General features: G+C 32.8%; 1 protein-coding gene across 1 annotated transcript in view; it reads left to right on the top strand.

Annotated features, from left to right (window-relative positions):
- The window catches only part of LRGUK (leucine rich repeats and guanylate kinase domain containing), a 123,761-nt gene that overhangs the window by 16,080 nt on the left and 91,086 nt on the right, over positions 1-16,595 (top strand). Inside the window, exons 5-9 of the mRNA XM_052001555.1 lie at positions 518-599; positions 3,795-3,919; positions 8,203-8,346; positions 14,576-14,656; positions 16,354-16,440. Coding sequence (XP_051857515.1) covers positions 518-599; positions 3,795-3,919; positions 8,203-8,346; positions 14,576-14,656; positions 16,354-16,440 — 519 coding nt within the window. The remainder of the gene's footprint in view (positions 1-517; positions 600-3,794; positions 3,920-8,202; positions 8,347-14,575; positions 14,657-16,353; positions 16,441-16,595) is intronic.

Here is a 16,595-nt window from a genome sequence, read left to right as displayed (position 1 = left end):
CGGGAATAGAAAGGAGCAAAGAAAAAGAAAATAAAGATATTCATATAAATTAAAATAATTGAATTTAGGAACATCCAGAGAAAATAAGTTAAGTGCTGCTAAATAGGGACAAAATGAAGCAGAATCCCAAAAGATGAATAAAAAATTAATATAAATTTTAAACACAGAGGAATTTGATTTGGTTGCATATATGTTATAACATTGCCTATGTCAATGGTCAGAGTTTCATGGAAGTTACATGTTCTTCAGACTAGGATTATTTATGTGATAAGTATCATTTAAGAGATGTTTGCCAAGTTTTGGTATGCAGAATTTTTCATTAATCAATAAAATTTATTTTTAAATTTATAATTTAATATTAATAAAGATTAGCAAAATTTACCTTTGTAATATCATTAAGCTTAAGTAAAATCATCCCTATTCATTTTTATGTAAACATCTTTTTCTTATGTTATGCTATTGTAAAAAGATGAAAGTATAAACAACTTATGGCAAATTGATCTGTCGTTTTTTTCAGAAGGTGGATTTTTCAAACAACAAAATTCCAGAAATGAATGATTTGTATGCATACTCCGGGCTCAGTAAATTAATACTGGATAGTATCCTTTGGATTAGATAAAGGAAATATTTTTGATAAGAGATTTTTCAAGTTTAGTATTTTTTATATATCTTGGTGGTACAGTAGTATTCTTGCTAAAGGCCTATTAAAACATTAAAAAATTAAAATGTTGAAAGAAGGCATGCTTTTTAAAAGAATAAAAGTTTAACTCAAGATTTATGAAAATAATATTGGGAAAGCTGTGAATCATACTTCTTATGTTTATGTATTTATTTCTGTTTCAACTACAGGATTGGACACTATGTTTTGAATTGTGATTTCTTGTTAGAGTACAAATTTATCTCTACACTTGTATTAGTTTTAAAATTGATCTTGTATGTGAAAATAGAGATTTAAACAATTATATTGCTGCCATTTATATGAACTGATGCAAAATGAAGTGAGCAGAATCAGATTGTTACATATACTAATAGCAATACTGAAATGATGATCACTGAGAAAGACTTAGTCTGATCAAAACAATGAGACAATTCTGAAAGACTCATGATGAAAAATGTTATCCATTTCTAGAGATTCTGAATACAGTTTGAAGCATACTTTTTCACTTTTTAAATTTTCTTTGTTTTTTGCAACATGGCTAATGTGAAAATATATTTTGCATGACTTGATAATTGATTTCATATTGCTTGTCTTCCCAAGGTGATGGAAGGGCTAAACTAGTAGAGTCTCTAGTGAACTAATAATGTGAATAATGTGAAATCCTTCTGACTATGACACAGTGGATAGAATGCTGGGCCTGGAGTCTGGAACACTGATCTTCTTGAGTTCAAATCTGGCCTCAGAAACTTATAAATTCTGTGATCTTAGACAAATCACTTTACTCTGTCTGCCTTAGTTTTTTCATCTGTAAAATGAGCTGGAGAAGGAAATGGGAAACCAGGATCTTTACCAGGAAAACCCCTGAAATGACTCAATCACAGTCTTTCTGACCCCACTTCTCACCCTTTTAATCAATCCTTTATATCTGTATCAGGCTAGTCTTCCATATGCATAGTTCTAGTCTAATCATTTCTTTGCTCAAAATCTTAAGGCACTCCCTAGTTCTCCCCAAAGGAAGTTCAGCCTCCCTCATTTGTCACAAGATGTGCTTTACTTTACCATCCTTATTCAACCTTAGCCCTCTCTCTCCTTTTATTCTATATGTCAAGTAACCTGAACTACTTTGTGTTCTGTATGTCTTTAATGAATATTCCACGTACTACTTTGGACTACAGTTTCATATATTTGTGATATAAAACATAATATATAATAAACATCAATAAATGTTTAATTAATTTGAGGCCAGCCTGTCAGGAATGGAAAATGTCTTTACAATACACTCACATATATGTATATATTTAATATTAATTTTAAAAAATTTTGAGTTCCAAATTCTCTACATCACAATCATATATACCACCACAACTTGTTCAGACATGACCTTATTGATGAATATCTCAACTCTTTGCCATTACAAAAAAGAGGTGCTGCACATATTTGTGTGTGTGTGTGTATACATATATATATATATATATATATATACATATATGTATATATATATATACCCTTTCCTTTATCTTTTTGAGATAAAGATCTAATAGTAATATTGCTAGATCAAAGGATATGTGCAGTTTTATAGCCCTTTGGGCTTAATTCCAAAATGATTGAAGCAATTCACAACTCTACCAACAATGCATCAGTATACCTATTTAGGAAGGGAAAATTTTTGTTGTAGAGTAACAGGATGGGGGTGTTTTGTGGAATATCTTTATTGCACTAAGATATGGGACCTAAACTAAGGTCCTAAGAAGACCTAAGGGATGGGACTAAGAAAATGGGATCTCAAATGCTGAAAGGCATTGGAACTTTTGGAATAACTTGAACTAAGTGGTTTTTAAGTTTTTTAGATCCCAGCTTCTTAAACTGTGGTCCGTGACCTCATATGGAGTTTCATACTTGAAAGTGGGGGTCATGAAATTATAATTTATTATTAATAGATATTTGATTTATATACCTATTTTGTGTATTTATGTACCGGGGTTATGTAAAAAAAATTCTCAAATAAAAAGAGATCTACATGAGTGGAAAAAGTTTAAGCTCTGTTTTATGTTACTATAATGCTTAGAATTTAGGTAACTGAGAAATAGAAATAAAAAGGTTGGAAGGAATAGAGGGTTTGGGGAGTGGGAAAAGACAAATTCACCTTGAGAAATGTCAAGTTTACAGTAATGGGAGGTAGAGATAGATATACTTATAATGAGAGGGCAGATGGAAAAAGAATTTTCAGTCAAGAAAACCCAAAAGTTCTCAAAGAGGTAAGGGCCAGAGGAAGGAGAGTTTAAAGGCATGGATAGTTAAAACTGAAATGTGCTAAAGAGAGGTCAAAAACAAAGAGAAAAGGGAATTGGGTTTCAATAGGTGACTTCCTAGTAATCAGTTTCAATAAAGCATGGAAAGAAGGAATAAAATAAAATGCAAGAAATTAGAGGGTATTGGGTGGTGAGGAAATGGAATCAATGGATAAGGACCACTTGTTTGAGAAGTTTAATAGTAAGATTGTATCTGGGATTAGGAAGGTTTTGTTTTTGTTTTTAGAGTGAAAGGAGATCTGAGCACTTTTGCTAGTCAAAGAAAAGTTGGATTGTTCCTTAATGAAAGATTTACCTTTGCATCATCTATTATCATAGAGCTTTTAATACTTATTTGGAGAATACAAAAGTGGAACAAATTTCTTATTGCCCCTTCAAGAAGACTGAGAATGTCACTTAATATGCTGTTGTAACTAAACTAATCTAGAGGTAGCCTGCAGGGTAAGTCCTCTCCTGAGCTCAGAGGCTCTGTGAGAAAGCACTAATAACATCCTCAAATGGACTATTAAATTAACCAAAGGAAAATCCTTTGCTAGGAAGGTAGCAATGTGGTATTGTGATATTTCTTTCCCTTCTGATTAAATAAACCACATTCTAATGTAAATGTAGCTAGGTAATCAAAATCTGCTTTCTACTTAATGCTAGTACTATTTATTCATTTTAAAATATACTTTGCATAGAATTCATCCATTCTCTACTGTCTCTTGCTTTATTTTAAAATTTTTAAACAGCAAATGATTCCTATGATGATAACTTAATAGTGACTTTCTTTTATAAATATAAGGCTTTTAAAAATATTTTCCTTAAATACAGCCCCTGTTATATAGATAATGAAATAAAGGATATCCAAGGACTAGAGAATTGTGAAAATCTAACTCATCTCAGTTTGGCAAATAACGCAATCACTAAAATGACTGGCTTGTGCTCTTTACCAATCAAAATACTCTGTCTGGTAAGTCTAACAAAATTCTTGTTCTTCCAAAAAATATAACAATATTAAAATAATTAGTGAGCATATGAATGTTTATTTCTTGGAATTTTAAAAAATTTATTAATATGTTCATTGGCTCACAAAATGGAAAAACATTAATGTTTTATTTTGCTTTTTAAAAAAATAATATGCCCTTTTGCATAGATGGTATCTCTGTTATATGTTGGTTAAGTGTAATTAAAGATTACCTATTTTGATATACAAATATTTTGAATTAATTTTTAAAGCATGTTGGGCATTTCTGTATTGGAAAAATGGCATTCATGCTAACTTCCAAAAATACTTTGAAAAAATGAACAATGATACTAGTAACACTTATAAATCAATTTTAGAATTTAAAAGAAGCAATGAAAAAAATTTAGGATTTTTAATCCTATAATTTCCTATATACTATGTTTCAGGTAATTGATACATGATGCATTTTGTTCTCCCAGGTTAGAATCAGTGAGAAATTGTGAGAGGGAATTATTAAGCTTAATCAGTAATACTTCATTTTTGGTGAAAAAAGGGACATGTAGTGAGAAGTTTCATACTATCATAGATTTAGAGAAGGAAAGGACCTTAAAAGTAATTTAGGCCACTTGGCTCATTTTACAGTTGAAGAAACTGAGGCTGAGAGAGGTTAAGTGATTTGGCCCAACAAAAATAGAAATTCTTTTATGGGGAAAAATCTGCAAGATTATTTCCTCTCTATACATATATAGTGTTTCTGAAATAACTTCTACCAGGTATTTGGGGAATGATGATAAAATTGATAAATTGTTCAAGTTCCTGGTTTCCTCTTCCTACTCTTTGTCTTTGTTTCACTACTGTTTACTACAGTAACCACAGACTAGGGAAGTTGGTAGTGAATTTCAAACTAGTAAAATTAGCTTTCTGGTCATATCTTAGATGAAAATTTTGCTGAGGTAGAAAATTAGTTTAAATTGATCTTTTAAATGAAATTTTGTATTATTTGTGTCTTTTTAAGTTTGGGGAATTTTATGTTCTTACCCTCTTTAATATAGAGAATTTAGTGTTGATTTTATTCTTCTTTTAAAGTGTTTAAAGTGCATTTTTGAAATTCAACATACACAGTGAGTTAGACTGGTGCAAGGTACTGAAATCAGATTATAGATGGTACAATTGAAGCAAAGTGAGATGTAGGAATTTGCCTGAGGCTACAGAGTAAATTGATTACAGGGATCAAGATCCAATTCACCTGACTTTAGGTCATATATTCTGTCTGTTCCACCATGTTAATGAACTCACCTAGTTAGGAGAAAATTCGAGTGATAAATAAAAATGATTTATCTAGAAAAATAATAATTTGGACTAGCAGCATTTACAATGGGTTTTTATTTCTCAGGGGAATCATATCCTTGCTACAGGGGCATATATGCTTGGAGCTCCCATTAACTTCAAGTGGTATGAATTTAGAATGATATGTGGGAGGTAAAAATTAAATCCATTATTAAGAATAATACTCATAGCACTATCATATTTAAGAGTATGTTCTAAATACTAAGTAATCCATATTGATGTTTTTTTCTTAAGTATCTTTTAGGAAAAGTAGTACATTCATTCTATCTTTTGTCAATAAATGATTAGGTGAATTGCCCTTTCATACCACAAAGATGAATTGGTAAAAACATGGAGTATGATGCCTTTCAATTTTCTTTTAATCATTTGAGAATAAATTTTCTTTTCTATTTTTTTACTGTCATACCAAAATGAAATTACACACATATTCTAGACTCTGTTTGTTTAATTTCCTTACAATTTAAACACAGCCAATTACTTCATTTTAAACCCCATTAAAAGAGATTTATTTTTATCATTAATAAGAAGAATAAAGAAAAACATTCATTATCAAAAGCAATTATTAATTCTCTGGCATCCGCTTTCACTGTAAACTGAAATGTAAATTTATCTCAAGAAATGACAATGAATTCCAACTTTAAAATTCAGTTTCCCTGAAGTAAAACCTATTTTCTCATTCAGATTAGTAGAGTTTATGTGTATTTCTACTTTCATTATTTTTAGGAAATGGTTTATCTCTTTTGAGTGTACATCTTGATGTATTGTTTCTTGAGAATTTCTTCTTGTAACTAGCAGAAACCAGCTTGGAATTTCAGAAGATAGGGCATTTTCTTATTTGTTTTGTGACTTTAGTCATAGCCCAGCTAATATTTTAAATTGGTTCCCCTATGCTACACGAAGAGATGTAATAAGAACAGTTAACTAAAATTATTACAAACCCTTTGATTTGCAATAGTATTTTAGCAGAGGTTTCAGACCTTATTCTAGGGTTTGATAATGATGTATTAATGGCATTGTGGTGAAATTATGCTATTTGGGGATTTTTTTGTAGTATGTGCTTACAAACATCTCTAGATATCAGTTTCACCATTTGTCAGATATAAAACAAAGGTATTGTAATTTTGAATTCATTGGCATGGGGGATTAAGTGATAAATCTTAAGTTAATCAAACTCAAGTTTTAATTCTGCCTCTAATATTTACTAGCTATCCTGAATGATCCTAGCCAAGTCTAACTTTTCTCAGCCTCAGTTTCTTTATCTGCAAAATGGGGATAATAATAGGACATACCTCATAGGGTTGCTATAAGGATCAAGTGAAATAGCATATGTAAAGGAGTTTTCAAATCTTAATGTGCCAAATTAATATTAGTTATTATTATGAATTTTTAAAAGTAACTAAAGCATTTCAAATTTCATTGGAAAAAAGTAGGTACAAAAATTGATAAACTGCATGGTTTGGGTTTTTGTTAACTACAGAGATGTCTATTTTTACTACAAAGATGTTCATATAATTAATTGTGGTAAATAGGCATGTTAAATATGTTTAGTTTTTTTTTTCTTTCTCCATAGCTTTAAAGACCTCTTATTTCTGTCCCCATTATATTTTTTACTCTATCCAAATCCTTAAGCTCCAAGGAGTGATGAATTTGGTTTTGACTATAGAAAAAGGAATATGGGATATATTTTTAAAACGTCTTCTTCTTGACTTAAAAATAAATAATGAGTTTTGCTTACTGAAGAGAACTCTTAGGAATTTTATATCTTCAAAATGGCGTTTGGGAGCTACTTACAAAATCATATTTTTTTGTTTCCAGGATTTGAAAGATCAGCAGTTTTAGAACTTTTTTCTTTTACTGTACTCTATTAAAATAAATCCTTATGAGAAATAGTAGGTGAATGTAGCTATTAATAGCCTAATTAAAAATGTACAAGTCAGGAAAAATGTTAGAGATGTTCAGCCAGGTCAATACCATAATGTTCATTTCTTGAATTTTAAGTGTTTATTAAAAGGAAAAAAATGTTAAATAATTATACAGAAAATGACATTAATGGGTGATGATGCTGAGATGATAGTTTTAGTTTATTAAATTGAAAGTATACTTTGTTAGTGTAAGGCATAGAACTAAAGATTATTCAAGAAGCAACAAAGATAATTGTGATGGCAATCACCTCTCTTCCTGGAAAGAGTGGTGGCACTATTATAAAATTTATTCAAAAAAGATATTGCTATTATTATTTGTGATTATGAGTACAGAGAAAGGTGAGGATTAGACAAGATGGCAAAATTGGCTTTGTATTGTATGCTTTCTTTTCCATCTTCATTGTCAGAAAGAATATCTGTACATAAGTAACTGACCTTCTAATAAAAGTAAATGCTTATTCTTGAGCAAGTTTTTGAGAATGGGGTGATTGTGTAAAGCTGCTGACATCCAAGAGGTCTTTTGCCTAAAGAACTGCATCAGATTTCCATTTCTAATAAAAAAGCTTTGAAATATGTAGCCATTTATTTAGTTTTTCATAGTATGATTTTTTTCTTTAAATTAAAGAGGAGAATAATATTCATTTTTCCTTTCTGGAAATGAAGATAGTATAAATTGGGATTTAACACCTAATTAGATTTGTTCATCTATTCTTTCTGACATATTGGGCAGACAGAGCCATTGTGGACAACTTCATATGGGCAAGAATTACCCCAGATGGTATATTTGTGATCTATACCATTGAAAGAAACTCCCAAAATGATAAGATCCATTTGAATATTGAGTATTTGAATATTTACTTATTTATTCATTCTTTTTATATGAAAGAATGTAGAAGAATAATTTACCACTTCTTACCAGATTTTGAGTAATATTAAAAATGAAAAAATAGTCACTCAGGATAACAGTATTTATTGTCAATAACCTAAACTAAAATTAAAAGTGTGTTTGATCAATTTTAGAGCAATAACCAGATCGAGGAAATTACTTGTTTGGAGAACCTCAAAGTACTACAGAACTTGGATTTATCGGGTAATAAAATCAGTAGTTTACAAGGAATAGAAAATCATGACCTTCTGGAAGTCATCAACCTAGAGGATAATAAGGTAACGGGTTTTTTCCTTAAGATAACATTGATGATTGTGAGCTTCTTCTCTTTTATCTTTCTTTGTATCCCTAGAGCTTAGCACAGTGCCTGGCATAGGATGCTTTATAAATGTTTATTGACTGAATGCCAGAATTAACACAATATTCTTCATAGTCATGTCTCAAAGGTTGTCAATTACATCATATTTTTCTCTCAAGACCACATCCAGACATTTTGATCCAATAGTTCATAGATCCTCTGCCTCCACATTTTGGGTAGAAGGATGAATGGCTGGCATTTGGCAGTTTTAAAATGTTGGCTCTAGGAAAATAATGGTGCCCTAGGAAGCCTGAGAGGAAGCTGTCATCAATAGTATTTAAAAGGAAGAATGCATAGTCTGAAAAAGTGAAGTTTTTTTATTTTGTGTTAAATATAGCAGCATGGCTATTATGGTAATTGTTTTCCTTAACTATATATATTTGTAACAAATTTTGTAGTTTTATTTTCCTAAGTTGATGGGGTAGATTATAGCTGGGGTGGGGGGTGGGAGAAGAATGCAATCTTGTAAATAGAATAGATTTTAATATAAAAATTTAATGCAATAGGATGTTCTAACTACATAATGAAATAGGAACATTTATTCAAATCCCCACACCACACTTAATTCACAGTTCTTCACAAATTATACAAGTTGTTTTCTGTTTTTTTATTTATGTATTTATTTTTGCTGGAGCAATTGAAGTTGTGACTTGCCCAGGTGACACTTTATTTTTAATGAAACATATTTCAAAGAATTAAGTATTAAATTAGCAGACGTGGCTGATTTATTCTATAGTAAGGCTTAAGAAATAATTTTGTTCATGTTGGGGACTTTGTATCTTGAGAAAAATCCAAAGGTTCCTTCTGATGTAGTTTAAGGATATGGTTGGTTTTGGTAGAAAGTGTCAGTGCTGTACAGAGCCAGATGTAGTGCTATGTAAACATGTATCCATTCACTTATACTTATACTCTTCAGTTCTAATCTACAACCCTTCATTATTCATGGGTTTAGAATAAGCAAAAGTTCCAATGCTGCCAGGGAAGGAAGTGAACATTTTCCATCTTAGATCAATAGACTGATTTCGGAATGCTGGATACAGTGTTAAACTTTTTCAGTACATTTGTTAATTATGTGGAACAGCTTTCTTCTGTTATTCTTTGTTTAAAACAGAGGAAGAGGAGTACACGGGGAATTGTAGGCGATACAAAAGTAAAATATAACAATAAAATTTATTAAAAACAAAAAGAAAAAGAAAAACAGAACAAAGAGTAAAGTCCTTTTGGCCACAACTGGACCTGGGGATTTAAAGGTCCCTCTTTGATTTGTTACCCGGTTCTTTCACTGTCAATATCCTGTCACAGGAGTACTTTCTTTAGATGGATAGGGCAACTGGAGGATGGGGACATTCAGAATGAGCCAGTATCTCAAGGTCTGGACCACCAAGCACAGTCTGGCAGCCTTCATGAATCCTCAGCATCATGCCTGGGAGCCATATATTTGTTACTGAATTCCAAATGTTCTGCAGTTCTTTTTCTTACCTCTATTGTGTGATTCATGGGCGTTCCTTCAGGAATTCTGTAGTAAATTCCATCTTCCCAAAAGCAAGAAAGAATCCAGTCTAAATCTTAATTTTACATTTTAGTTATTTAGTCCATGGCCATCAAGATCGCCAGAGTGATCTTGCCTCACAAGCTTCCAAGTTAACATTTTCTTTGCTAGATCACACTTCCTTCACCTGTAATAACATCTTCCACACTTGGATGCAATAGCCTTTTGCTTAAAGTCTCACATAAAACCCTTGCCCTCCCTGAGTTTTACTAGTGGGGACAATGATCTATACATGATCAACAATAGCCTCCTTATCTGGAAGCTCAAGGAAGCAGATCTGCCTTTTGGAAGTTAGGTCAATTGACACCATGGAGCTGGTCTCCCATTTTCCACGTTATCTGATGACTAAACTGTTGTCCCTCTGCAAACTGTGGCCCCATTCTACATTTGATATATCCGTAGGATCACAGGACATGGCCTGGAAGGGAATGTTGGACACTAAAATTGAGAAATTATTTGGTCCAACCCTCTGATTTCCCAGAGGAAGAAAATGAAACCCAGAAAAAATCAGCAATTTGTTAGGAATCTTCTGAGTTATTAAGAGCAAGAAGTAGGATTTCAGGTAATCTCCTTTGACTCTAAATCCAGGGTTCTTTCGGCCATATCCCATTGTTGCCCTGGAGGCTTGTGCTCCTATCACCAGTAAAGGTTTTTTTGATGTTGCAAGATTTATCAAGGTTTTATCTGAGATTCTATGCTGACCTCCTCCTTCTTCTATAATCCTTCTTATATCCAAAACATCACTTTTCTTTATATAGTGACTGATCAGGGACAGGAAGAATTCTTCAAGACAGCATATGGAAAATTTATTTTCTAGGTCACTAGGTACTAATGTGAATAGAGCTCTAAGAATCAGGAAGCTCTGAATTCAAATTCTGCCTCAGATACCTATTAGTTGTGTGACCGTGGCAAGTGATATAATCTTGTCTGTTTCAGTTTCCTTATCTATCAAATGGACATAACTATAGTACCTAAGATCCAAGGCTGTTGAAGAATAGATGAGATAATATTGCTTTTTGCAATAATTATCTTATTGTTATAGAATACTAATTAAAGAATTTATTTAAAGTTCTTAAGAACTATATAAATGCTAGCTGTCATTTTATTATATTCTGATAAAATGAGTGGTATACTTTATGAAAAAATGATGTGGGTCTTGATGAGGGTTTTGCCTCAGAAGTCTGAGGCAAAGATTTATTCTTTCACAAAAGTCCACAAGTCAACTCTCTTGAAACATCAGGGTCTGAAAGAAAGGTGAGAACACCCCAACTAGGAGGAGAAATGATATTATGAATTAGTACTCAAATTTCTGTCTAAATCTCTAGTCAGGGCCAGGATTCCCTCTGTCTCTAGGCATCTGATGTCCTAGGGGATATAGTTAACATTGTAAGTGTAAGCCTACCTGCACTCAGCATAAAACATAAAGCAAGGCAGGTAACCAATGATCTTGTTCTTGGTTTAGGATTAAATGACACTCCCTAACTCTGATGTCTTGCCATGCTATCCTACTTTCCTGTAACATAGCCACTTTATGGATCTAACCCCTGGCCTGCCTAGGGTATCTGCTGAACCCATATTTTATATGGAAGTCAATTCCCAGTTCTTGTCTTTCTTAACTAAACCTGCCTCTTCATAGTTCATATTAATGCATATCACTAATTTTGACAGTTTTAGTCATTTTCCCCCTTAATTCTTTCCCTTCAGTCTAACTTAGCCTTAATATTTTTCTTTTATGGTCAGAATCTTCCTCATGCATAAGCAGTTTGGGGAAAACTCTTGGGACTTCAGGTGAATATCAAATATCTTTGATAGTGCCTACATGGTGCTTTCTAAATACTTGTTGATAGACTAATTGGCAGCTTTCCTTCCGCATTTGATTTTCTGTCATAACTGATCAGTTGACCTGTCATGTAAGGAGAAGGAATGGTCTTATTTTGCCTTTCTAAAATTGTCAGCTCTCTCTTTTCCTCTTCATTATCTCTGTCCTTCTGGAAGAACTCAACTTTATGGACACTTGAGGAAATGCCAAAATTCCTAGACCCTTTCCACAAATCCCTATAGAGACCTGCCCTCCTTGTGTTGGCCCATTATACGTTAATGATCTGGCCCCCAGTTGGCATGTGATCTTTTTCCCTTTTGTGTATGTATAAATAACTAATCATTAGTTTATAAGCCCCCTTTTAGGCATAGAAATCCCTCCTTGAGGGAGGTTTAAAATATCTTTCCCCCAATATTGTACCTGCATAGCCCCTCCTTTTTTGCTCCTTTTGCTCCAACTAGTATTAGTCAGACCACGGCTTTCTATTGTGACCTTAAGCCTCAACTCTTGCAAAAATGATATTTCCAGTTAATCAATGAACCCTACCTTTCCACTTAGATCTTATGATTAAGGTGCTCTAAGTGGGCTTTCTTGGAAAATTAATTGTGTACTTTGTATTTATCTATTATCTTTGTTCACCAGGATGTACCCAATGAGACTTAAGATCTCATTTCCTTTGAGTCTCTGTGCCTAACAGGACAGTGACACCCAGTCCTAATAGCCTTTGCAATGGAAAAGAGCACATGGATTATTTTTTCCAAGTGATAGTTTCCTTGCCAACCACCCTCTAAATATTAATTCTGAATATTTTCTTTTTTTTATTTGAAAAAAACTCCACTTTTGACCAAAACTGTCTCCATTAATAAGAATCACAGCATTTTTAAACAAGAGCAGAAGAAGGTTCATAAAGTCATGTAGGCTGATTTATTCACAATAATCATAGTTTATAGTAAGATTCTAAAGTCCAGCAAATGGAATCCTAATTTCATAGAATTTTAAAATAATAAGCAATCTTAGAATCTGTCTAAATGATCTTTTTTTTTTTTAAAGAGAGAGAAACTAATGCTAAAAATGAAGTGACTTCCTGAGATCACATAGATAATTAGTGGAAAAAGCTAGACCAAAGTCCAGCTCTTTCCTTTTCACATAAAATAGGATGAGCCGGATTGGTGAGAGCCCATATTTGGAATCAGAGAAGTAGAATTTGGACCTTGCTTGTCATCCATTTGGCTCCCAATTTCCTGATCTGTAAAACAAAGCTAAGATAAAGATTAAAAGCCCTTCCAGATCTGTATCCATGAGTTGTGATATGAACGACTTTGACAATAATCAATTGTGTAGAAATATACATTCTACAGTCTAACCAACTGACTGGTTTATTGGTTGACACATCCTTCACATCTCTATATGAAGTCGATTCTAATGACCTAGGAGCTTTCCCCAGAAGTTGACATTTCCCTTCTCTTATCTTTGTGTACTTACCAGAAACTGCTGAGCTCTTAGAATTTTTATTAAGAATTCTAGATACCCCAGTAATAGAGTAGTAATTTCCATTTACTTCAGCCTTCACTAACAAGCTCCTCAGGGTACATGACTCCTTTTTTTTTTTTTTTTTTAAATACTACAATCAAAAGCTCTCTACTCAAATTGACTTGTGTGACATGTGTCCAGAAATGAGAAAAAACAGTACATTTTTCTGTGTTCAGACTCAGGAAGCCTGAACATTATGAGTGCCATGTTCTTATCCTGCAGAATGCTAAGTATTAAAAAAGAAGGGAATTTTAACCCTTTTTATGGACTGACCTACTAGAAATTCAAGTGATACGTCTTTACCTATGTGAAATACATAACAAAACATAACATATATGCGAATTTTCTTCCCATTTAGGGGTTTAAAAATTTGGATTTGGGTTATTTTGCTGCTGGGCAGCAGAGATTTTGTTTGCCTAAGCAGCTTCATAATGCAGTTTTCCTTTGCTGCACTGTTGGAGAGCTTCTGTCACATTTGGAAAAGTGCCGGTGGGAAAAATAAGAAAAAAGAAAAGGCAGTTATGGGCTTTGGGGAAGCATCACTAACCATATGTAAAAGAAAAATCATAGCAATATTAACTACAGGTAATAGAAATAGAAATCTCTTTGCATTCAACTGCTGAAACAATATGGAAGGAGAATTAATGATACCTGTTGGCTAAGTAGCTTTTCTTCACTACTTGTGAACTTTTGAATGGGAAACATTTTCTAGGAACAATATTTCTGTTGTCTCCTGAGAGCTTAAAAGAGATTGTAAAAGATTTGGCTTGGAGTCTGTGCACATTATCAGAATTATATCATCTTTGATTTTGATTTTTAAAATGCTCTCTCACAAACCTATTTTTATTTATCTGATAAAGTTGTGGGTGAGTAAACTGCAACCAACATAAATAATTCTAATAGATTGGAGTGGTCTTAGAAGCCCCATAAGTTTTTTTAATTTGGAATGTTTCCTAATCTACTCACTTTATTTGATTTTTAACTCAAAATAAATATGAATAAAGTATAAAATATCAGAACCCATATTTGGCTATTCATTGCCCAAAGGAGTTTAAAAAAAAAAAAGTGTGCTTCTGGATGAGAGTTCCCATTTTGTAGAAGCTAATGTATGTATTTTTTCTAGCCCTACACATTTCAAACAACAGAGTAATGTTTGTAGCATGCTGAATTGAAAAGACCTTAATGACACCTCCAATTTTTTTATTTCTATTATTTACTTTTGTGTAATATTGTGTTTCTATGATTAAACAGATTGCAGAGTTGAGTGAAATAAAACACATTGAAAATCTGCCACTTCTCCGGGTGCTCAATCTTTTAAAAAACCCTCTTCAGGTAAGATGCAAAGATACTAGAAGGAAATTAAATGAGTTTTGATTGAATCAATTATCTCTAAGCAGAACTTTTTGTAAAGAATATAAAGAAATATAAATGTATCCATCTTTATCACCCCATCTTAGGAATATTTAGGAAGTCTGAGTGACAAATAACTTTCAAACTGTTTGCTATTAAAACCAGAATTATTTTCTCTATTTGATCACCTTTTTCTTGTCAGTTTAATTGTTTTTTAGTCATGTCCAACTCTTTGTGACCTCATCTGGGGTTTTCCTGGAAAGAATACTGGAGTAGTTTGCCATTTCTTTCTCTTGCTCATTTTACAGATGAGAAAACTGAGATAAATACGGTTAAATGACTTGCCCAGTATCACACAGCTGATAAATGACTCCAGGCCTGACATTTTATTTGTTATTCCACCTCACTGCCCCTCTCTTTTTCATAGTATAGATAATTTCAGCCCTTCCCCAAATCTTTGCTGCCTAAAATTTTAAGGTCATGTAATTTCCACTGAAAGCAGAGTCCAGTACTGAATATCGAACTTGATGTTTTAGGGATTGTTTGTCTCTCACCCTGAGTGTTATTAAAGATTTTCTAGAGAAGCTATTGATGTTGTAGATTAATGATTCTTTGGATTGGCCAAGAATTCAATGGTTTAGAAAGAACATATTGTAATAATAAGGAAAAGAATCTACAATAATAGATCTCTGTGCTTATTTTCTGGGAAAGAGCATCTTATTTGCTGTGAAATTAGTACAAAGTAAATAAATATCCCTAGCCCTCCTTCCCTTATCCTTTTTTCAGTTACTATGTTTGCCCACTTGCTCATCTTTTCACTTCTGTAAATCTATTTAGTCACTCATTTTCTGTCTCTCCTACCTAGCTATACAGATTCACTTATTCTTCACCAATGTTTTATAAAATGTCAATGTTTTATCTACCATTATCTTTAAAAAAAAAAAAGGGGGGGGGAATAGACAATGCCAAATTTTTGCCCTAAACAAAATCACTCTTATATAGAATAATGTCAACCACTATCGGACAGATATTAATAGAGTTTGAGGTTTAAGTCTCACTAAGAGCTTATATACATTCCTATCACACATTCCCTCTGACAGCCACTTGCACAAACACATGCACAGTTACTTTCTTTTAATTAAGTTTGCACCCCCACATTACCATTCTGAGGTGGGCTTTTCACATATCATTCAAATACTGACTTGCCCAAGCAATTGGGTTTTTCCAACAATGGTCTCTTGTACAGAGAAATATATACATTCACAAGCTTGTGTATGTCAGTAATGTGTGGCTGAGAGAGAGCACAGAAGATACTTGATTGACTGTCTTAGAACTGTGGTTCTCAAACTTTTGTTCTCAATATTTTTCTACTATTAAAAATCATTAAGGACCTATCCAAAGAGTTTTTGTTGATGTGGGTTATATTTATAGATATGTTACATGTTACAAATAAAAATAATTTTGAATATGTAGACCCTCTGAAAGGGTTTGAGACTCCCAGGATTTTCTGGACCACAATTGGAGAACCACTGAGTTAGAAGACAATGGAGAGAGATAACATTATTGAGTGACTTTGGTGGAATGGAGGAAAGGTTGAAAGGTCAGCAAAGTCAGCAGAGGATTCTTGGGTTTGTTTATGTGAGAAAATAACTGAGAATTCTCCCTCATTTTCTTGACAGGAGAAATCTGACTATTGGCTCTTTGTCCTTTTCACGTTACCTCGACTAACAGAATTAGATCGGAGGAAGATTAAAGTGGAAGAAAAGGTATTGTCCTTAAGGTCTGATATATAATTCATAGAATTATAGAACTTGAGAATTAGGAGGGATCTTGAGAGCCATATAATATCAATTCATGCATGAAAAGAATCCCAACAATAACATGCCCAACAAAGAGTCATTCAGCTTCTACTTAGAGCCTC

This window comes from Antechinus flavipes, chromosome 5 (genome assembly GCF_016432865.1).
Source record: "Antechinus flavipes isolate AdamAnt ecotype Samford, QLD, Australia chromosome 5, AdamAnt_v2, whole genome shotgun sequence".
NCBI classification, from domain to species: Eukaryota; Metazoa; Chordata; class Mammalia; order Dasyuromorphia; family Dasyuridae; genus Antechinus; species Antechinus flavipes.
Note: the sequence above shows the minus strand (reverse complement) of the source record. Positions and strands in the feature narration are given on the sequence as shown.